General features: G+C 52.1%; 8 protein-coding genes across 8 annotated transcripts; 3 read left to right on the top strand and 5 right to left on the bottom strand.

The window, feature by feature from the left end:
* CCMA1212_007046 (Candidapepsin) lies at positions 1-1190 on the top strand (the record flags this gene model as incomplete). The annotated part of the gene is made up of 2 exons (XM_073704226.1): positions 1-196; positions 268-1190. 2 exons carry the CDS (start codon positions 1-3, stop codon positions 1188-1190), a joined length of 1119 nt encoding a protein of 372 aa, XP_073557581.1.
* Positions 1191-1265: 75 nt separating this feature from the next.
* CCMA1212_007045 (Beta-hexosaminidase) lies at positions 1266-2938 on the bottom strand (the record flags this gene model as incomplete). Its single annotated transcript, XM_073704225.1, has 2 exons — positions 1266-2840; positions 2903-2938. 2 exons carry the CDS (start codon positions 2936-2938, stop codon positions 1266-1268), a joined length of 1611 nt encoding a protein of 536 aa, XP_073557578.1.
* A 1384-nt stretch (positions 2939-4322) lies between these two features.
* CCMA1212_007044 (Trans-aconitate 2-methyltransferase) lies at positions 4323-5141 on the top strand (the record flags this gene model as incomplete). Its single annotated transcript, XM_073704224.1, has 1 exon — positions 4323-5141. One exon carries the CDS (start codon positions 4323-4325, stop codon positions 5139-5141), a length of 819 nt encoding a protein of 272 aa, XP_073557579.1.
* Positions 5142-5223: 82 nt separating this feature from the next.
* Positions 5224-6780, bottom strand: CCMA1212_007043 (putative transporter; the record flags this gene model as incomplete). The annotated part of the gene is made up of 4 exons (XM_073704223.1): positions 5224-5391; positions 5463-5901; positions 5952-6487; positions 6577-6780. 4 exons carry the CDS (start codon positions 6778-6780, stop codon positions 5224-5226), a joined length of 1347 nt encoding a protein of 448 aa, XP_073557576.1.
* A 489-nt stretch (positions 6781-7269) lies between these two features.
* CCMA1212_007042 (Alpha-ketoglutarate-dependent sulfonate dioxygenase) lies at positions 7270-8546 on the bottom strand (the record flags this gene model as incomplete). Its single annotated transcript, XM_073704222.1, has 3 exons — positions 7270-7517; positions 7580-8312; positions 8394-8546. 3 exons carry the CDS (start codon positions 8544-8546, stop codon positions 7270-7272), a joined length of 1134 nt encoding a protein of 377 aa, XP_073557577.1.
* A 4359-nt stretch (positions 8547-12905) lies between these two features.
* On the top strand, positions 12906-13091 carry CCMA1212_007039 (Endo-chitosanase B; the record flags this gene model as incomplete). The annotated part of the gene is made up of 1 exon (XM_073704221.1): positions 12906-13091. One exon carries the CDS (start codon positions 12906-12908, stop codon positions 13089-13091), a length of 186 nt encoding a protein of 61 aa, XP_073557388.1.
* A 244-nt stretch (positions 13092-13335) lies between these two features.
* On the bottom strand, positions 13336-15385 carry CCMA1212_007038 (Alcohol oxidase; the record flags this gene model as incomplete). The annotated part of the gene is made up of 4 exons (XM_073704220.1): positions 13336-13445; positions 13519-14940; positions 15011-15280; positions 15337-15385. The coding sequence occupies 4 exons, from the start codon at positions 15383-15385 to the stop codon at positions 13336-13338; spliced, it is 1851 nt and encodes a 616-aa protein (XP_073557387.1).
* A 1838-nt stretch (positions 15386-17223) lies between these two features.
* On the bottom strand, positions 17224-19005 carry CCMA1212_007037 (Siderophore iron transporter 1; the record flags this gene model as incomplete). The annotated part of the gene is made up of 1 exon (XM_073704219.1): positions 17224-19005. One exon carries the CDS (start codon positions 19003-19005, stop codon positions 17224-17226), a length of 1782 nt encoding a protein of 593 aa, XP_073557396.1.
* Positions 19006-21863: the final 2858 nt, after the last annotated feature.

Below are 21863 nucleotides of genomic sequence, written 5' to 3'. Positions count from 1 at the left end.
ATGCATGCTCCGCTCGTGTCACTCTCATTCGCATCCCTCGCCGCAGCTGCTCTGCCCGAGGGCGTGATCGAGATTCCTCTGCAGCGCATCAAGAATCAGACCGCATACGGCGCCGAATTCCAGGTCGGCAATCCGCCCCAAAAGGCCGTAATTTCCGCCGATACGGGCAGTCCGACATATTCCTTTGAGTCTCCACGTAGGTCTTCACCTCAGTTGGACACCTACACGCGTCTCTCGCTCAGCACCTCTGACTTCGAATCGATATAGGCAACGCCGTCTGCCAGCAAGGCTTCTGCTCAGCCTACGGCACCTACGACAACTCAACCTCCACCACGTCCAAATGGCTCAACGGCGGCTACTCCGACATGCTCATCGACCACGGCTTCGGCAGTTTCATCAACGACACTCTCCGGATTGGCAGCGTCACCCTTAATGACATGATGTTTGGCATCGTTGAGGAAAACTTTGCCTCGTTCCCGATTAACACGCAGCAAACCGCCATCTTCGGCCTCGGCGCATTCTGCCAGACGCCGGCTTGCGACACATACCCGACGTTTCTCAACCAGCTGTACGAGCACGGTGCAATTTCCCGGCGTGCGTTTAGCGTGTATTTGGGCCCAAATGATCCGGATGCCAAGGGGTCGCTGCTCTTTGGCGGCATTGATCTTGCGAAACGTCAAGGTCCGGTTCACAAGTTGAAAGTCCTCGATCCTACAGCATCAGGGGCAAATCTCCAGCCCAACTGGGTCAGCCTGTCCAGCGTCGAACTCCAGCTCTCCAGTGGCACTACGACTACTTCAACCTATGACAACGGCACATATGCTCTCTGGGATACGGGTTCTCAGGGCTGGTACTTCCAGCAGGACATGTTCGACGCCCTCACCAGCTACTGGGGCCTTACGAATCCCGACCCAAACAATGCTATTATTGTTGACTGCAAGTTCCGTGAGCCGGCTAACGACTCGATTGTGGTGAATCTCGGCCAGGGAGTGACCATTAACGTGCCGCTGAGTTCGCTGCCTATTGACAACGGCGACGGCACTTGCACTGCGCCCGTTGCGCCGTGGGGAACCTTGATGGGCGACGCATTTCTTCGAAATGTTTACTTTACGTTTGACTATGAGGATCTGACGGTTGAGTTTTCACTGGTCAAGTACACGGAGGAGACAAACATTGTCAAGATAGAGTAACCGGTCGTCGATGTGTAGGACAATCATGTACTTATAAATAATGACATCGAAAAAGATGCTACTGAAGAAGTTATTCTATGCATCTTGATAAACCACTGGCAATTTTCCCCTTGGCTGTGCATCCCCAAATAGAATGTCTACCGCCGCCGAAAACGCCTCGACAGTAGGCTCATATACGGCGATATACGTGCGAATCTCCTCATCGTCCAGGAAGTCGTAAGGCGCGCACGTAGCGATCGATATCAACGGCCGTGATCCCCGTCTCTTGGCTACTGCAAGACCGAGCTCTCGCTGATACTTTGACTCGCGGGCGTTGCGAGTAGCCAGAATAACGACGTCGGCCTCGTCGACTTGTTTCCACTGCTCTTCTGTCAGGGTAAAGCTGGTGAAGCGAATGTCTGACGTCTGAGGCGCCCTCTTGCGGATTCGCTCTCCGAAAGTATCGGCTATCCAAGGGACACGGGTGGGCAGAGTTCCGCTATCGACAGCTCCTCCGATGGGTACGTCTGGTCCAGGAGAGACAAACGCAATCTTTGCGGTCGACTTGAGGGGCAGAAGGCCCTCTTGTGCCCGGACAAGCGTCGTCGCGTCGGCGTACACCTGGCGAGCGAGTTTCTCCCCCCTCTCATTGATTGCCGCCAGGATCTCTGGTGGCTCTACGTGGAGAGCAATATCCCAGTTCGTGTATCTCTCCTTGAGCTTCCGGAGGCGTTCCAACGACTGGTCTACTCTCTCCTGGGACAGCTTCCCGCTCTCAATGGCGTCGCAGATGTAGTCGACAGCTGCGGCTTGCACATCAAAAGTATGGCATATCATGACATTGTCGACACCAGCCTGGAATGCCATCAATGAGCCCTCGACGGTGCCATAAGTCGCCCGAACGCCGTCCATCTCCAGGCAGTCCGTCATGATGACCCCATCATACTTCCACTCGTTTCGCAGGATTCCGATCGTATCTGGCGATAACGTGGCAGGGAGACCGTTCTTTGCTAGCTGTGGCAGAGAGATGTGAGCCGTCATGACCATCTCGATGTTGTCGGCAACGGCGTCTCGGAATGGAATCAGCTCCAGCTTCTCCATATCGGCTCTTGATTTGTTTATGACTGGCAATCCATAGTGTGAGTCGACAGCTGTATCTCCATGACCGGGGAAATGCTTGATGCACGGCACGACCTTGTGCTCCCTCAAACCCTTTGTGCAAGCAGCTGCAAACTTGGACACCGTCTCTGCCTGGTCGCTCGGACTGCGAACACCAATAACGGGATTGAGTGGCTCTGAGTTGATATCGCCAACAGGGGCATAGTTCATGTTGATGCCGAAATACCGCAGCATCTCCGCCGTCGCCTTTGCAACCTCATACGCATAATCCAGAGATCCAGCAGCGCCGAGCGTCATCGGCCCAGGTTGCTGAGCAGCGATGGGCGGCGAAATGCGAGTGACGAGGCCATTCTCCTGGTCGATTCCGATGAAGAGCGGCTGACTGTGGCCTGCGTCTCTGGCAATCTTCTGCAGCCCCAAGCAAAGCGCCTGCAGCTGAGCGGCGTCAAGCACATTGCGCTTGAACAAGACGATTGCCCCGACACCGTAGTCGCGGATCAGAGTGGTGATTTCCTTGTTGATTTCACGGCCATGGAAGCCAACGGCAAAGAGCTGGCATCAGTTGCGTTAGCCCGAGCTATTCTGCGGAGGCCTGCCTCCTCTAGCGGTCTCACCTGGCCGACTTTCCTGCGCTGCTCTGGTGACGGCATCTTACTTGCCTCAAGCTGAAGGTAGATGAAATGCTGCCGCTTCCTCGAAGGTAGTTAAAGCCGGCCGAGTTTTCTATTGCGTCAACGCTTGGAAGGTATGAGCTTGGCTTCTAATTCAGTGATGATGGTTCAAAGTTCGGTCCCTTGAGCTGGATTCACCACATGCGGGGCATCCATATGGGCATCAAGACAATGTAACGTCTCGGAACCCGTTGCCGAAGATCGCTTGAAACTTGGCGTCTTGATTGAATCTATTTCCCCGGAAGCTTCTGCTGGAGAGTCGTTCGTTTGAGGTGACCGATATAGGCTATGCTGTCATTGTTTCCAGTCCAGTAGTGGGGGTCAAGCAGCTCGGTTTACCAGCAATGGCAGTGGATTTGCTTATAAAGTGGCTTGCAATGTAACGTGGAACCTTTGACCCCCAAGGGCCAATAGTATGAGCAACGAGCTCGCGGGGGTTGAGCTCCTGATAAGCTCTTTGGAAGGGCTTTCGTGCCGATGCTTCGAGATAAAATGGTATTGCTACTGAGTGATTGATGTCCTCAAGATCGTTTCAGTGAGAGCCATGTCAAGACAGCTAGCTCCAACAGCGCCAATGTGCCGACAGCTGAGGACAACCCCGCGATGGAGTTGCGTGTATTAAGCGGTTGGGGATGATTGGAGGGGTAATCCGTCGCCATGCTGCCGTGTGAAATCGCTGGAGCCTTTGAGATTATTTTGTTGTGACAGAGTTGCTAGAACAAAGGTGAGGTTATTAGCGTACCTATATCGACCGGCCTTGCCATTGAGAGACCATCTTGGGTTCATCCATGGAGAATCCTTGATCGGGTTGCTCGTCGCCCTGAGCTTCTTGATGCTTACTCCGTGAAATGTGAAATGAAACAAGAACAGCAGCGTCTGACACAATTTGGACTTATACAAGCACAATTTCATATCCTGGCAGAGGCATATCAATCAACTGTCAAGATTTACTCTGTCGGTAATAGCCATCATCCGTCTCAGTTCTGGTGGTCAACATGATCGTGATCCACGTGACCTCGGACTCACTCTGAGGAGCTCTCGGTCCCGAAGGCATCGACGGAATTAGTTTCGGACAACCGAAGCAGCGCTCGGATTAATGAACCGTAGTTTCATCGGGTTCCCATCGTGAATGAGCTTCTTTGTAATGTGACGCATGCGAAAGTGAGGTTAGAATTGGTATGGTAGGTGTAATAGCAATCTCAATTGTCTATAAGTGCGGCATGTAAGCTGTACACAGTCCTGGATTCGCATAAATAAGAGCATATGAGCTTAGGCTTAAGTAGTCGTTTCTTCCCCTTCATCCATCACCAAGATGATATCCCGTCGCCTCAGTCAACTTCCGAAAAGCCTCTTCTACAGAACAATGGCCACTCAAGCTACGAGTCAGGGAAGGGCAGCAAGCACTAAAGACTGGTCAGCAGCGCAGTATCTCAAATTTGCCGAGCAGCGCACTCGACCCTCGCGCGACCTCATTGCCCAAGTCCCTCTGGCATCGCCCAGGCGCATCATCGACGTTGGATGCGGTCCCGGAAACTCGACCGAGGTGCTTGCGAAACAATGGCCAGACGCGCATATTCTGGGCATGGACTCGTCTCCCAACATGATTGAAACCGCACGCAAGGCGCTTCCCAACCTGGAATTCGCGGTGGCGGACTTGCACACTTACAAACCAGAAGGACCGGTTGACCTAGTCTTTTCCAACGCCGTCTTTCAATGGATAGACTTCGAGCGTCGGATTCCCATCCTCAAACGCCTGCTTGAGTCTCTTCGGCCTGGAGGTGTTCTGGCTTTACAAGTCCCCGATAATCACACTGAGCCATCCCACAAGGCTATGCGTGCGGTTGCTGAGAACGGCCCTTGGTCGGAGATACTTGGACGTTTGAAGCCCTCTCTCGGACCTTTTCAGACACCCTTGGAGCTCTACAATGGCTTGAAGCCTCTGTGCTCGTCGATTGATGTGTGGCACACATACTACAACCATCCATTGGGCGGTCACCAGGAAATTGTCGAATGGGTCAAGGGCACGGGGTTGAGGCCATTTATTGACCCCCTTGAACCGGAGCAGAAGGAGGGATTCCTGGCGGCGTACCTGGAAAAGCTGAAGGAGCTTTATCCTCTTTGCGATGATGGGACTGTTTTGTTGCGATATCCTCGTCTATTCTTGGTTGCAGTCCGCGCTTGAGTTACAGCGTTCTATTCATGTATTTTCACGCGACGATAGCATATCTTCTATCACCACACTCCAAAGGTTCATTCAAGCCACGTTAAACTTTTGCAATCAATGAGCGATTCTTTCGCAATCGGGCGAATGCAACGAGGCCCGTAGCTCCAAGACCCATGCAGCCCGCATATGTGATGGCTGGCCTGTACGCCTGGAATCCGCTGCCTGTCCCACCGTAGGCATCGAGAAGATATCCAGCAATCGGGGAACCCTAGTATCCCATTGTTAACACGCTACGTGAATATCAAGATGGGTGCAAGAATGAGAAAGTGTTGGGCTTACCATCAGATACCCGCCACCCCAGCCTGTGACAATCATGGCCATTGCCACAGACACCCTCTGAGATCCAAAGACATTGCCGACCACGGTGGGCATGGTGGAAAAGAAGCCTCCATTTGCCGCGCCGTTGAGCACGACAAAGACAGTTAAAGGAGCCAGAGTCGTGGAAGCAGGCCACAGTGCCAACATGGTGACGGCATTGATCAACAAGGAACAGAACAAGACATTGAGCGCCCCGAACTTGTCACAGAAGAAGCCGCAGAGAATTCTGCCCGCAGCGGATGACAGGTTGAAGCCCGCCAGAAGACCAGCTCCGGTAGATGAAGATAGTCCGACTGATCTGCTATACAGAGGAATGAAGAAGGGGGGGACAAGGAGGGGAAACGTGGCAATCGCACCGGCAGCGAAGATGATGACGAATTCCAGATCGCGGAAGAGGCGCCTGAGGAATGGTAAGCACATGGCTAGAATTAAAAGACGAGGATAGCTCACCACTCAATAAAGGACGCAGTCTTGACTGGGGATCGCTCCTTGACCAGCCACGCCGCAGGAAGACCAGTTGCCAAAGTCACGAACCCAAGAATTCGATATGCCCATGCGGTTCCAAGCCGTCGAATGACAGCATCAAGGAAGAAGCTCGTCGTCGCCCCACCAAGGCCTCCTCCTGCAAATACAATGCCGTTTGCCAGCCCCCTCTTCTTGCTGAAATACTGGGCCGGGGTAGCAGACACAGCCATGAAGCAGAGGCTTATGCCGAGGCCTAAGATGACGCCGGAAGTGATGAATAACCCCGCGAGATTAGACAATGTGAAGCTGCTGATGATCTCAGATACGCCGAGGAGGAGGATTCCCAGAAAGGTGGTTCGCTGGGCGCCGATGGCTCGGATGATGCGGGCGTTGAGGATGGCCATGCATGAGATGAGGGAGACGGCCAAAGAACCAACGTAGGAGAGGGTTGCTGGTGTCGAGAGGCCCTTTTCCACTAGAGCTCCTTGAATCACTCCCCAGCTGTAGCTCGTTCCGACAAACTATCACATCATTAACACTGAAACTATATGTCCTCCCCAGGCATCATGAATATCTCAACAGAAATTGCCGTGAAGATTCTCCTACTTACCCACCATGTAATGACAGCACAAGCACCGACGACAACCCATCCATAGCCTCCATCCGGCACGACAGAGTCCGCTAAGCGAGATGCCTCGAGCACTTCATCTGATGAGGCATTCTGAGACTCATCGCTGCTGGAATTGTTGTGAAATCGATTGGTCTGTACGGGAAGCTGGAGGAGCTCAACAGCGGTAGTTGTCGACGTTGCCATATCAAAGCGATGAGGAAGAACGACAATGTCACAATGTCTTTTTGCCGTCGGCAGTCGGCCAAATATGTCTTGGCTCAACTTACAATGGCCGTTTGTGATAATCGCTATATGCCGTCAGGATTTTGATGCGCGCCCTCCAGTTGACAAGATCTGGGGACAAAAATTGGAGCCGAGCTGTTGGTGGCGCTCTGTGGATGAGCCGAGGACGGAGACGATGAGTAAGCGAGAAGAACGCTGGATTCATTGGAATAACCATCAAATGTTGTAGTCTAATGGCTCTTGATTTGTTTTGATATGCAAATATTCAGAAGATTTCACTTGGTCTTTTTGCACGGTGGTGGGCAACACTCGCTCAGTCGGACATCTCATTCATTCGCATCCACTGTTATTCGATGCCTATTTTGTACAAGGCCACTATTTGCCCGTAAACATCAAGTCATATCGCTAATATGGTCACAAAATCACATTCATCCCTCCCCTTTCTTTCCTTTACCCCTGGAAGGGAGTCTCGTAGGGCTCCTCAGCCTGGGGCGTGATGCGAGCAAGGTGTCGCCTCTGGCCGTTGTCCCAGTCTACCAGGGCGCTGTGCTGGGTCACTCGGTTGTCCCAAACGACGACGGTCCTGTCCTCCCACCTGACGCGGGCCTGGAAGTCGGCTCCCTGGGCCAGATGGGTATACAGGAAGTTGAGGATGGCGTCGGATTCCTCCTTCTTCATGCCGACAATGTCACGAGTAACTAATACGTCCGTTAGTCTTATATTCACATGATGCGCCATTACATTCTTCTCGAAGACTTACACTGGGGGTTGACGTAGAGGGCCTTCTCGCCCGTCGCGGGGTGAGTTCGGACCAAGGGGTGAGGGTGAACAACGGGGTCTCGTCGCTTGATGCTGTTGCGAGCCGCCGCAGCATTGACCTGCTCGATGCCCGAGTGCGTCGCCTGGAGGCCGTGCAGACGCTCCTGGAACAACGGACTCAGTCGCTTGTACGCCGTAACGGCATCGACGAAGATGGTGTCGCCGCCGACCTCGGGCTTGTCCAGGATGTAGAGGAACGTCGTCCCGGGAGGCTGTCGCTCGTAAGAAACGTCCGAGTGCCAGGCCACGGAGCTGGTCCTCGTCTTGAAGAAGTCCAGGTGGCCCTTGTCGTTGACGCCACGGTGGACAAGGTGAACCTCGGGGTAGCCCTCGGGAGAGCCAGACGTGGGATGGATGTGGTGTCGTCCAAAGTAGGAGCCGAACTTGAGCGCGTCGGCAATGGGCAGGTCGGCAAAGTCCTGGTCTCGGAAGGCCACGACCTTGCGCGTGGCAACGAAGTGAGCCAGCTCGTCTTTGCCGGCGTCGCTGAGGGAGGACAGCTGGATGCCTCTCACTTCGGAGCCGATGTGGGGAGTGAGATCGGTGACCTTGACTCCGCTGGGGAGGAGGTTGGGGTAGGATGTATCGGCATCCTTTCCGTGCTCGTAGTGCTCAAATGGCGTGAGGGGAGGGTACTTTTGAGCTGGGTTCCATGTTGGGAGGTAGTGAGGGTACTATATGTATATTTGTGAGCTCGAGTACCTCTGATAGAACGTAGCTTTCCTGTCACAGAGGCAAGACGAAGAGAGACTCACCTTGGCAGCTGGTCCGCCAGCCTTGCCCTCTTCGGCGTCCTTGTCAATGTACGTCAAATCAATCTCCTTGTACTGTCCATCAAGTCTGTAGACGAAGTCCGGAACCGGTCCGTTGTTGGTGGTGGTGGTCGTCTCAACCAAAGCGGGAGCCATTGTGTCTTATACAGAGATGTTTCTTCTTGCAAACCCAATACTATGCTGCTCAACCTCGCTCCTCGTTGGGCACTGCCCTCCCTTTTATACGCTCTGCCCAGTCTGTACTGCATCTTCTTCCCCTCATCTTCACTCCTGCGGCCCATCGCTTCTCTTTCCCATCGGCTCGGGCAACCCCACCCCCACACTTGATGGCATGCATCTTCAACTCTATGGCGAATTGGCGAATCGTCCAATCATCCAGTCTGAGGACCTGTCTGATCATCCGTTCTGGCACCCAAACAGATGGATGACGTTAATCTGTACATGTTGAGTCTGCCCGATTTCGCGGTGCCTCGCAGTATTTCGCTACCATAGATGATCCGTAAGCTTGTTGATGCTATTGATAGTGCGGATCACGCCATCCATCTTATACAGTGCAACCGCTGCAGAAGCTGTACGAGGTCGAAGCACGCAATATGGCTGCTGATGCTTGGCTCATTACGTTTCCGCCTTAATTCCCTAGAAGTCCAATTGAATCGTTGATTATCCGAATGGCGGGCAGCGGGTCATCGCGAGGCGAAACGGATCTCGTCATGCCCTGGGATTCTCATTGACTGGTGTTTTGTTATCAGATCCACCACCAGCTGGGCCATCGCTTGCACGGAAGTGCTTCAATCGGGAAAGTCGAATTGCAAATACTCTTGGAAATTTGAGTTATTTCTGGGGAGTAGATTGCTTTCGATGCATCGTTTGCCTGCGATTGTATTGAGCGCTAGGTTGCACAAAAGACAGAACCGTGTAAGCCGATGCTTGTAACACGACGCCATGACGAGGAATGGCGTCTGCCAAAAACTGGGGGATTCAAGCATTGCAAGGAGCTTTGTGCCAAGATTGATTGAAATGCCTTTGATGCACACGCTGTAGCTTTGTCCATTACCGAAGATAGTCACTCAGTAAGTATCCTTCAGCTCGAATACCTCGGGTCAAGTCGAGCTGCGAAAACGGAGGCCCGCATTATCAAGCACGAGAAGAGATAATGATCTTGCCGAGACGCGCTCCGAATAACGCACAGATGATAGACATCTCATTTGGTCTCTGATTGGTCTCTTCATTACCTCATTGAACCCTAGGATGGCGAGCTCTTCTCTCCTTTGCTGCCTATCGCCTTGTTCGACAAGTCCTTACTGGTTGATGCTCGCCTCAGCTGATGCAGCTGGAAGAGGTATAGATAGTCTCGATTGTATCATTAGGACAATGGAGATCGCAAGTAAAAAGGCCTTTCAAGGTCCGAAAGATCATTACCTACACGTAGTTACATGCTTAAAGAAATTCGAGCCGCGGCCACATCCTTTTGGCAAAAGTTAGCAGGATCATAGACAGCGCTCTTTCTAAGAAGATCACACGCTGGTTATGTCAAGGTCGAAACATTCGCTTGTTTCATTTATAGGTATAAAGCGGGAAGTTGGGCGTGGAAATGTGACAGAAGCCCAGGCAACCGGTTAATTGTGCGTTGCATTCATGTATGCATCATTCAACCAGTCGAATCGCCATTAGATCAGGCTGGAGTTACCCACCACATCAGCCATTATCTGCCACGTTGATAGATGTGGGATGGCTATAGCTGCTCAACACCCTCTTGTAATAGGTGCATGTGACAGGCCAGTAACCTCAGTCGCTACCTCAGTAGACCTCACGGATACGATGCTTGTTACATATGTTAGATGAACTGAACATTCTTTCAAGAGCAGTCACTAACGTTTGAAACGTTGGCCTTCAGTGAAGCCGTTACTGCACCATCAGCCGAGTTCATGAGCATGTTCAGCCTGCTGTAAAGGAACTCACTTTCATTGGGCTAGCCGCCGAGTCAGTCTTCATCGTATCGACCTTTATCGACTTTCGCTTGATCTGAGACAGTCATTAATGGTATGGTCACCCCTAACTGGCTGCACCAAGGGTTCAGTCGAGATACCGAGACCGGTTAGGGATCCGGCCTAGAACTACCACTTCTCCAAAACATGCAACCTATCTTGACTAGGTACCGCAATCCCTTCATCTTGAGCTAGCTTATCTCGGATAATTTATTGGAGGTATTGATCGACCAAGCCTCGTAAAGCAACACGCCTACTCCCGCAGGACTACTATTGAGCTCGCATTGGCCAGCTACATAGTCCCGGGCTCAAGGATTTGGACTCCTGCTGTGCTTGCGTGTTGGTAATTCCCAGCACCGTTGAGCTGCAGAGCAAGACGCTTGACCGAAGAAGTATATATGACCCTTTCACCGAAGGTTTCGCGTTGTAAGCAACCCATGAGTCTGAGGTATAACTCCAGCGGCCTCAAGTAACAGTTTTAGTGTACTGCGGCGCATCAACTTCATCGTGGGAGGAGTCAGCTAAGCTTCCTCCGGCTCCCTCCATAATTACGTTCATCATCCAGAGAGTGGCTTGGGCCAGCAAGAAACACCGAACCCATGGCCTCTCACGATATCAGTCAAGGGCGTCCATCGCACAAGAGGTGCCAAAGCAAATCGATGCAAAACAGAGCATAAACGGCTCGCTCTCGCAGGGTGCCAATCAAGCAATTGCGTTGCTGAAGCTCACCAGACCGTTTCCGAAGAGTCAATGGCGAAGAGTTGCCTCCCCCAAGCAGCGCCGCATGTTCGACAAGTCCAAGTACAGGGTGAAGGCATTCAGGTAGCTGTAGACTCTAACGGGGCCACCAAGTTTGTGGTCGAAGGCCGGGCCCGTGAATGTGTGCAGACACAAGGCAACCAACGCTGTAATGGCCGCCGGCTCAGCTCGCAGCATGTTGTATGCAGTCGTCTCTTAGTGAATACATGTTAGCTCGGGACAATGAGCCCTATACAGACCAATTCTTCCCAGTCTTCGCGAACATATCTGAGCGGAGAGCATCTCAAGCAACTCCCAACAATGGTGCAGCGTTTTCTCGGCCCTTACAGTCAGCGAAAGAGATTCGTCCTTGATGTCGCGATCGCGGCCGACAAAGACAGTGGGAAAACGTGGGTACCTAGGTAGGACAAATAGCCATGAAGGCCCCTGAAGAAGATCGTGCGTATCATAGATCGAAAAAAAAGAAAGAAAAAAAGAATCTCCTTAGCAGGAGAGTCACGCTGGACCCGAGGGGAATTGAACCCCTGACCTTTCACATGCGAAGCGAAAATCATACCCCTAGACCACGAGCCCATTTCCTTACATAATCGAGCATCATTTGTATCTATAAAGGCTCCAATCATTGAGCTAAGGTCAAAACCAAAAAAAAGCCGAGTCGAGTGGGGGAGAAAAGATTGAGAAGAGATGGTAGAGAGCGTGAACCAATGTGGTAAAAAGAGAAAAAAGAATGGACCCGAGGGGAATTGAACCCCTGACCTTTCACATGCGAAGCGAAAATCATACCCCTAGACCACGAGCCCAATCAGATATCAGAGTCTCCGCAAAAGAACTCTATACGGAGTTCACGACCTGAGGAGAGGACGCATTTTCTGATTTCGGGCTGTATCTGTAGTCTTACTGAATCCATTATCTTTTGGTTCCATGCCTGCTCGTGGCTTGCTTTATACAAGTCGGAATTTCACTGTATGCATGGCTACTTTTTGTAGGCTGTTAGACAATAAGAAAGTCTCTCGGGCTTTACGGCTGTGAAACACTGCCACGCTATTACACAACATGCGTGCATGAGAGACTGCTTGCTACTAGTATACAGCTACTATGTATTGTAACTCATTTATGCAATAGATAAATCAGAAGACAATGATGTAAATAAGTGATGGCCGGCCAATTTACGAGGCACTACTCTTATATCTGAGAGAGACAGTGACCCTCGAACGCCGAGGTAGCATCGCGATCATACCCTGGAGCTGTTGAGGTACATATGACGGCTTCAAGCAGGCAATGTCCGCCACCCTCAAATATGCATGAAACCTGAACGGTGATTGCCCGATATCTGACATTCGGATGTGAATGAAAGGTGCTCAGGAGCTGTTGTTCGACTTTGTTGTTCTCTCATTACTAGTCTGTTGGATGGCTTTCCCCTCGGAATGGATACCTGGCGCTGAACTCCACCAAATCAGCGAAATCTCACATCCGATTGTTCAAACACAAAGAATGCATGGAGGCCGGGAAACATTACAGGTACCTTGTATTGATGGAATTGATTACCCGATGAGGTCTTTAAATCAGATCGGATTCCAGAAATGACCTCAACATCCTCAGGAAAGCGGACAGAATAATCCACAGAATCTTACCTACACCACTTATTCTCACCCAATCTCAACTCCATACACATCTATCGCCTTCTAGTAGAACACTGCGGTAACATCCCAACGAGATCTTCTTGAACGGGATCGACGGCAACTACGACAGCATGGATGTCAACTGTGACGGTGTCAATAACTTTGGCGGAGACTGTGGAAAGGCTCGCACCGGCCCGGGCCAGACTGCTTCCGAAGACATTGTCCAGAGCTTTGGCACCGAGGACCTGGACGCCAACATTTATCCCTATGATGTCTTTGCAAACGAACGTGCCAGGCCTTCATTTGTCCTCTGGTGACGTTTCTGGAGTTTATTATTAGGCATCATTGCTATCAATTTCTACGATCGGCGGTAGGAGTATTACAGCATGTTAGCTTCCATGGAAGCTTTCGAATACTGATGATGACGAGGAGGATAGTTAGACTAGTGGAGACGTCTCGCGTTCACGGCTCAGTGGCGCTGGACGGCATTTGATGCCATATCGATGTCTTTAGATGGTATGTTACTTGATGGATCTTGGCACTCAGAGAAGATTGCTGCGTTTATACAACCAGCCCTAGCTCTTTTGCTATGATGTCTGCCCCCTTTTCTCCGACAATAAGCGCCGTGTTGTTCGTGTTTGCGCCCACATTCTCGGGCGCAATAGAGAGGTCTGTAAAGGATAGTTAACAGAGGAACAGCGAGAAAATCGCAAAGAATGGGGCACGAGAAGAGGACATGCTTACCACATATTTTCAGTCCAACAGTTCCATACACGTTGAGATGCTTATCCACAACGCCACCCTTTTCCTTTGGAGCCATCTTGCAGGTTCCCAGCGAATGCCACGTCGTTTCAATGTTCGATCTGATGTATTCTTCGATAGCCCTATCATCCTCCTCATCGTACTCAATCGGCGGCAGAGCTTTTCTCTCTTCAAGCGTCTTGAAGCCATCCAGCACCTCCGGCTGCTTTCGAAGAGCGGCTTTGCTACCCTCGCGAAACTTGGGATTTCCCACGGGTAGCTCACTAGTCATCACGTTCGTGCGGCGGAAGATTTCGCGCTGCTTCTTGTATGCCCATATCTGCTTTGTCAAGTCCACCCTCTTGGAGAGGAACCCAGCGTTGAAGCAAGGCGCCGCATCGGGATCCTTGGACGTGATGTGGATGTCGCCACGCGAATAAGGATAGCCAGTGTACATGCCGATGGACAAATATTGCGACGGTCCGTCTTGTTCTTCGGCAAGTGTCTTGTGGTCGCCGAGAAAGGAGCTGACAACGGCTAGGAGCATCAAAGGTCTCGTAGTCTGATCCTTGAAGTCACGCTTCCAGTGGTCCTGGAACTCTTGATCCAGCTGCGCGACCTCTTCATCTGTCGGACGCAGTTTTCCCGCCAGGTCAACCGCGTTCCAAGTGACAATGGGGTTCTTTCTCTGAATAGCCTCGTAGAAGTCCAGCCGCCCGCGATGCAAATCATCAAGCGTCTGATCAGGCTTGAGAGAGGTTTTGTACGAGTAAAAGATCAAGTTATGGTCTTGATACTCCTCGCCGACGCCAGGAACATCGGCAACGACTGGAATGTCCAGCTTCTTGAGCAACTCGGCATTGCCGACTCCCGATCTCTCGAGGATCTGCGGCGTTCCAAGAGCTCCGGCGGAGACTACGACCAGCTTTTTCGCTCTGATAATCGATGGCTCCCTGTGTGTCAGGTTGGTGATGGGTTGAAAAGATGCATTTGGCAGGTATTCCACACCAACAGCTCTGTGGCCATCGAAAATGATGCGGCTGACGGTGCTCTGGACGAGAAGATGCAGATTTGGGTAGTCGCCCGAAGCCATCAGAGGGTGGACATAGCGATGCGCCGTGTCTTGGCGTTTACCATCAGGCGAGTTGTATCGAAGCCATCGAGAGAAGCCGTTGGCAGCTTTGAAGTCTTGCATATCTATGATTTCGGGAAGGCCAACAGCTGCGGCACCGGCCAGAATGTCGTCCTGGGCATCTTTGGCGCTGTATGCACCAAATGATACATTGATCGGGCCATCGTGGCCATGGACGCTCTGGTCAACTTCTGGGTGATCGAGGTGATATGTCTCCAGCTTCTTTGCGTAGTGAAGGAGGCTCTTCGCATCCCATCCTTCAGCATTCCATGAGTCGTAATCGACACCCGAAGCTGTGTATCACAGGTCAGATCCATGATGCAATGTATGGCAGATCGTCGGATTGCTTGAGACGGATCATACCTCTCGTGTACATGGCAAAATTGATCGACGAGCCGCCTCCAAGGATGCCGCCAGCAGTCACAATGGGCTCCCGGCCGTTGAGGTCATCCGTCTTGTTCCCCTTGTATATGATGGCAGTCTGGGTGCCCGGTGCCAGATGGTAGAGATATCTGGAGGAATTGACGACGTTTGGGTCATTGAGATTGTTCTTGCCATGTTCGACGAGGAGGATCGAGAGGCTGGGATCTGCTTTGGCCAATCGACCGGCGACTATGCAAGCAGCGGTGCCACCTACTGAGGTTCAACAGGATGGTCAGTGAGGGGTGAAGGAGGGTAAAATGCCTTACCTCCGGCAAAGATGATGTCGTATTCTGTTCCCTCTTTGTGAGTTGACATGGCGATGAAGTGGGTTTGCTTGACCGAGCACTGATATTGGATAGCTCGACTTGGGTACTCGACTTGGGCGGATGGACTGTAGATGCAATTGGAAGATATGAAATGGCAGAGACAACTCAATTTATTGACAGTGCTAGATGGAGAGTCCTTGTTCTCTTTGTGCTACCGATGCAAGACGAACTGCTGTAATATGCACTCTTTCGCCCCCGCCCCCCGGCCTAGGGATACGAATGTCCAACGGTCCAGATGCCCATGGTCTAGATCTGCTCGCAAGATCAACCCAATGTCATGGCTGCTGAGCTCGCATAATGATCTTCCAGCCCAATCTGCCTTCTACTGCCCTTTATGCATGCAATGACACGCAAGCTACCCCTTCAGCTCTGGCGCTTCGCTTGGCAGCATTCTGATTGGAGCGGCATCAGTTAAGGTAGTTGCGGGGTAATTAGCTCCTCGACAAGACCCGAGACAGAACATCTCCGCAGAGCGGTGCGGCAAGTCGAAGTTGCCTTGTTCTTGATGTTCCGAGGCAAGGCCCCCGAGGGATAAGAGTGGGTGCCGAATGAGACGGGATTTGTGTCGGCTGTTGCGGCGGTATTTGAGAGGAGCCTGCGATCAACCGAGGTGTCATCAACATTGCCCCTTAGTTTTTAACTTCCAGTAACTAACTGTTCGGAGTGGGCCTCACGGTTAGGCAGGAAAGCACGCTCTATCCTGTCTAACCGGGCCTGATGCTCTATAGAAAGCATAAAAAGGAACAAAAAAAAAAAAAAAAAGAGAGCATCTAGAATAAAGGGAAAAGAAACCACCAGAAGTATAAAGCTTTCTAGATTCCTATTTTATAGTAACCTCAAAATATCATAATGTCAATAGCTGCTATAAAGGCTGCTAAAATCTGGCTATACTCTGGCTGCGATGCTTTTGGAAAATGCATTCTTGGCTGCAGCGCGCGAACGGAAAGACCACCAGATTTTGTATGCACCGGTTAGACGGGATGGAACGTGTTTTCCTGCCTAACTGTGAGGTCCACTCCGAACAGTGAAGGTAGTTACTGGAAGTTAAACTAACGGGTAGATGGTATTCTAAGTCTCATCATATGCAATGCTCACGTTAATCATGAGCCAACGCCTCGTAATACGTGGCTGGATCCTTGACGCAACGTAAGGTATTATCTCAGAGCAGGTGCTCCTTGCTGTCGTGAATCTAAAATACAGCCAGTCCAACCATCAAGTATTGGCAATCGGCTTAAAACTCTGCTATTGGTGGTACCTGACTGTGAACCAAGCAGACAACTCCCTGTATGATATCGTCAGCTCCAGCTGGTAGAGGCTCTCTGCTGGGCCCTTTTAACATGCGGTTAGCTATTCAGATTTTGCGCTTTTTTTTGCGTTTCGAAACAGATAGCTGAAGCTCAGTCTCTTGGTAAAATTAATTGCAAACTATGCCTTGGGTTGCCCTTTATGCGGAATCATTGAGACCGCTGACCAGCGACTGTGACGGTCGCGGAACGGTTAATCAACTATACTCTGGACCGTTACAAAGAAGCGTCGAACGGCCTTGGCTTGCTGAGGCTCTGGTGGGTTCGTCCTTGCTGACTGTCATAGAAACTGTCTCGGGACCTCGGATGATAGTGAAAAGGCGTCGAAACCACAGAAGTAGCATCGTTGATATTATATACTCCCAAGGCTACCAATTGATATACTCCGCACAGCTAGGAGCGGGAGCAGCATAAATATCAGCCCCCTCTAGGTCTCCGCTTGCAAGAATCAATGTCTATAAACTTTTCGTCTCTTGTCATCATTAGACACCCNCCCCCCTTGTTCATCATTTTTTTGTCATATTCAATTTTGGGAGTCACTATCCCGAGCCTCTTCCGGGTCTGACTTCGCAGCCAATGTTTGGTCGCCCGTGAGCTTGGGGTTGCGGATCGCCAGAGAAAATGCAATCAGAGGCACGCAGATGCAGATGCCGGTGATGGTGAGCAGGCGCTGGATGTACTGATACGAAGCGATGATGGCGTCTCTCTCGGGCGTGCCAGGAGGATAGGGAACGATGGCCACGAGGGGGTTGCCGTAGGCGTCAAGCGCCAGCGTCGAGTTGATGGGTGCAAGTCTGGTTTCCAACTGCTGGGGGAGAATCTGCGTCCACATGGCTCCGGACACTGTATTGCCCAGGGCAGATCCGATGTTGTAGAGGGCCAGGAAGAGACCCGTCATGACGGCCAAGTTCTCGTGCTTCAGGCCAACTTGGATGGAGGCCTGGGCAGTGTAGGGGAACAAGCCGCCCGCAAAACCCAGGACGACCTGAGCTGCAATGACACCAACACGAGCAGAGTGGGCAGTAGATCCACGGTAATGGATGAGCAGGCCAAAGGCGACCATGAAGAGGCAGGTTCCCGCAATGACGAACATCTTGAGACGGCGGACTTTGTACACCACCAAGCCAAGAATTGCGCCAACCACGACGCTGACGAAGGAGTACACAGACGTGATGCGAGTCGCAGCGGTGATGGAAAAGTTGAATGCCACCACAAGAACGGTGTAAAGGAAGTCTGCCTGCATGGACCAGGCAAAGTTGAGGCAGACGGCGATGCCCATGGGAGCCCACACGGAGCGGTCTTTCATGAGGGAAAAGGGAACCAGCGGGTGAGGGGCCTTGAGCTCCCAGAAGATGAAGAGGGGAATGCAGCAGAAGCCAACGACGAGCGGTGCAATGATGTGCGCAGTGCGCCATTGCGTGTGGACGCCGCCTGCCAAGGTAAAAGGCACGAGGATGAGGGCAAAGACGGCGATGAGGAGGATGATGCCGATGACGTCGAGCAGCCAGAACAGCTCGATGACGAGGTTCTTGAAGCCGAGACGCTCAAAGGACGACCGATAGTTCTCCAGACGGCCCTGCTTCCGCGCCCGGTGTCCGACAACCGAGAGGGAGATGATGAGCGGGAGAGCGCAGACCGGGTAGATGATGCACCACATTCCAATGCCCCATTTCCAGGTCGTCGCCTTGAGGACAGCGCTGGCAACGTTGCCGCTGATCCAGGCATTGATGAGGAACGGCAGGGCGGGGATATAGCTGAAGAAGAGACGAGCTCGGGTCGAGGTGATGTCGGCGATGATGACCTCGATCAGCAGGATGATCATGGTGTAGCCGACCTGGTAGATGACATTGCCGCCGGTGTAAGTCGCCATGTTGGTGGCCGAAGCCTCCACCGCGGTTCCGATGACATAGAAGAAGACGGAGACGCAGATCAGCTCGACTCGACCAAAGACGTCGGCAATCTTGGCCGCCGTGGGCTGAGCAGCCGCGGCAATCACCGCTCGCAGCACGTTGATCGTGGCGAGGAGCGAGTGGCTGTCGAACGAGCCCGTCGCATAAGGCTGGTAGGTGTACCGCAGAGTGCCGTCGAGGCCATAGCAGTAGGCGATGAGGAGGACGCTGAGGAAGATGAAGATGCGGTCGACCAAGGTGATGGCGCCGGAAATGGCTTCGATGCGGGAGACACCAGGTGACTGGATGTCTCTCAGCTTCTCGGGATTCTGGATCTGCTGAGCATCCTTGGCGACAACTTCCTCTGCCGACTTTTCCGTCCCGGGGAAGGGAGCAGGTGTCAGGTCGCCGGACATGTTTCTGGTCGCGACTGACGAATGGTAAATGTAGTGATTCACACAATATGATTCAGTGTCACTTCTCTCTGTGTCTCCTCAGTCAAAAGACCGAAACCAATGAGACAGAAAAAGAGACGACGCGGCTGAATCGCCAACCGAGATCTCACTCCAAACGCTCCGGATGCGGACGAATGTGCATGTGCATATGCAGCAGAGCAGGGGAGGAGGAGTCGGAGGGGAAGAGGACCGACAGCCCTCGAGACGTCACGGCCGTAGCACAAGTTACCTTATATATCTCCATCCTCTAGCGGCAACTTAAAAACCTGTCTGCCTGACGCCTGATGCGATCGATTAGATCAAGGCGGGCTCGGTCAGTTTGACGCACCGCAGTGGTGACCCGAAGGAGCCACAGCCAAGCAGTCTAGAAGCGTTCTTCAGCCGGCTTCTCCTCGTTATCTGATCATCAGATTTTTAAAGCGGGCCAGATGGAGCGCTGAAGAGGGGAAAATTCTTCGGTTTCCTACTCATGGGCCAGCTACCAAGGCCCTACCATCGGCCTCTGCTTCCCAGTCTGGCTAATCAAGGACTCGCACGCTCCGGTTTGTGGCACGACGCAGCAGCTGGGAGGGCATCGACACGGCGGTAGGCAGCCAATCGCTTGCTGGAAAGCTCAGAAGGAGCTGGGCATAGTGGACATTCTCTTGTGCTACCGCCTGGGAGATTTTCATGGGAGGATTGAGGGGGGCCAAGAGCTCATGTTAGTGGCCCGACAAATTGTGGCGAGAAGAGGGAACGGTTCAGTCCAGGGATCCTCTCTCAAAGCAGACGAGGCGATGGCGAGTATTCGAATTGCAGCTTCGAACTAAGCATGTGCATCTTCCGAAATCTTGAAAAGCCTCGTCTAGGGCTTGAATCTGCTGCATGTAAGTGGTTCCGTAATATCTTGTTCGTTGGTTCTGGACAATGCCATGCTCCCCCTGTCCTTGCTTGCCGCGTGTGGCCTTGATTCTTCTTCGTCATCATTGAATCTCATCGTCTGTTGACAAGCCCGAGCTTGCCAGCTTTATTCCCTCACCGGAAGGGTCCGCACTTTGCCGCAGCCACAGAAATCCAGACAGGAGGGGCTTGAGGAATTTTGCTGAATTGTGGCGCTCCGTACAAACCGCCCGAGCCCGCTCAAAGAGGCTTCAATCGCCATTCCAGGTACAGCCAATGACGAGAAAAAGATCATCGGACCGCCGCAAGAACAAGAAGAGAAACGAGAAACGGCGGCTGGAGCCATGGCGCGAGAGTTTTTTTGACGTGGGCTTGCCTCCATACCGGGTTGGGAGACACTAGCAAGGCCCTCGCTCGGAGCTTTACGCAGCCACCAAGTCGCTAATTATCGCATCCGGAAGCCCTACGAAGATCCGACAGCCATCCTCGGAGCTCGAGAAGCGAGCGGATTTCCCGTGACCTTTGAGAGTGAAGATGGCCTCAGTCAGTCCATGTCCAAGGCCACGGTTTGTTTGAATGATTCCGCGTCCAGGGAGTTGGGTGTCGAAGCAGTACGACAAAGTAATCATCCCAAGGCTGTGAATATTCTTCGCCGTGTGTTTAACAATCACGATTCTCTTGAGTCTTTATTCCCAAATATTACTACACCTTACACCCTCATATCTACGAGGCGTAACACAGATGAAGCAGCTGGCTAGCCTGTTGTACTACCCTCTGAAATGAATATAGGCAGACGCAATCACCCGACGTGTTGACTGACCAATCCTCAGCCCCTGGCTTGATTTTCAGCCAGCGAGCAGAACTGCTACTTGTCACCGAGCGGCCATCCACCCGATCCCTGCTCGTCCGTTCGGATTTATATACATCCCACGGTGTTCAGCCATCGAATTATCCCACAAGTATCAGGATTTCTGCCGATGGTCCTCTCAGTGTTGTGTCTGCCACCACCCAAGGTAGTGGCTTCGGGTGGCGTCTCGTACTCCAACGAGATTTGTGTCATATGGGCATTGCCCGCAATTTTACTCTGGCTCCTTCGCGATGATGGTGGCGGCCTCATGCTCTGCATACCGCCTCGAAATGTGGCCGTCACAGATACGCCGAGAAGCCGGCTCACATAATCAGACGCTCAGCTGAATGGCTTGTGCTACCAAACCTCTGCAGATGAGTAATTTTACATGCTGATCCCGGCTGCTCTGAATAACGAGTCGCTTTAAGCATAAAATGTGGGCGTGGAGGCATTGATAACATACCCTGGCGTCGGAACGAGGGTGACCGCTTACACCTCAGTGCCAGACAGCAGTTCCATTTACCGAGTTGGTAGATATTCTCTCTTCCGGTCAAGCCCCTGAGGCAGTGTGGCTTTCAACTAGAGCCCATGTGCTTCAACTGTAGGCCATCTGTGATGATACTGCCCATCGTTGTTGAGCCATATTGCCGATGCTTGCCTCTATGGGCACAAGCATACATGTTAGCATAAGGGTTAAGCTCCATATGCCTTAGAGCACACAACGGGTATCTCGGCACTCTCAATCGACACTGCGTCCTCCCCCAACCATTCAAGCATATTACACGGCGAGTGGGAGCAGGTGTGGATGGGAGCGCCCTCTTCCGCCTCGTAATAAACTCCATCAGCCACTCAGAAGATATTGAGACTTGGCTTACTCTCATGGTCATCGGTTGGCTTGTCTTGGACGTCGGCTCGTCGATGTTGCTCTCTAATGAATGAGCCCTGTTACAATCCAAGGTTTATGCTCCAATATTTTACCTAAAGTCCCTCTAAACGACACATAAACAGCGCTTTCATCCGGTTTGGATCTGCAGCCACACGGCTCTCCCTGGTAGTTTGGATATATAAACCACGTAGCCCATCCAACGCGCCT

The sequence above is a fragment of the Trichoderma ghanense genome, assembly GCF_004382785.1.
Source record: "Trichoderma ghanense strain CCMA-1212 chromosome Unknown scaffold_8, whole genome shotgun sequence".
Taxonomy (NCBI): domain Eukaryota; kingdom Fungi; phylum Ascomycota; class Sordariomycetes; order Hypocreales; family Hypocreaceae; genus Trichoderma; species Trichoderma ghanense.
Note: the sequence above shows the minus strand (reverse complement) of the source record. Positions and strands in the feature narration are given on the sequence as shown.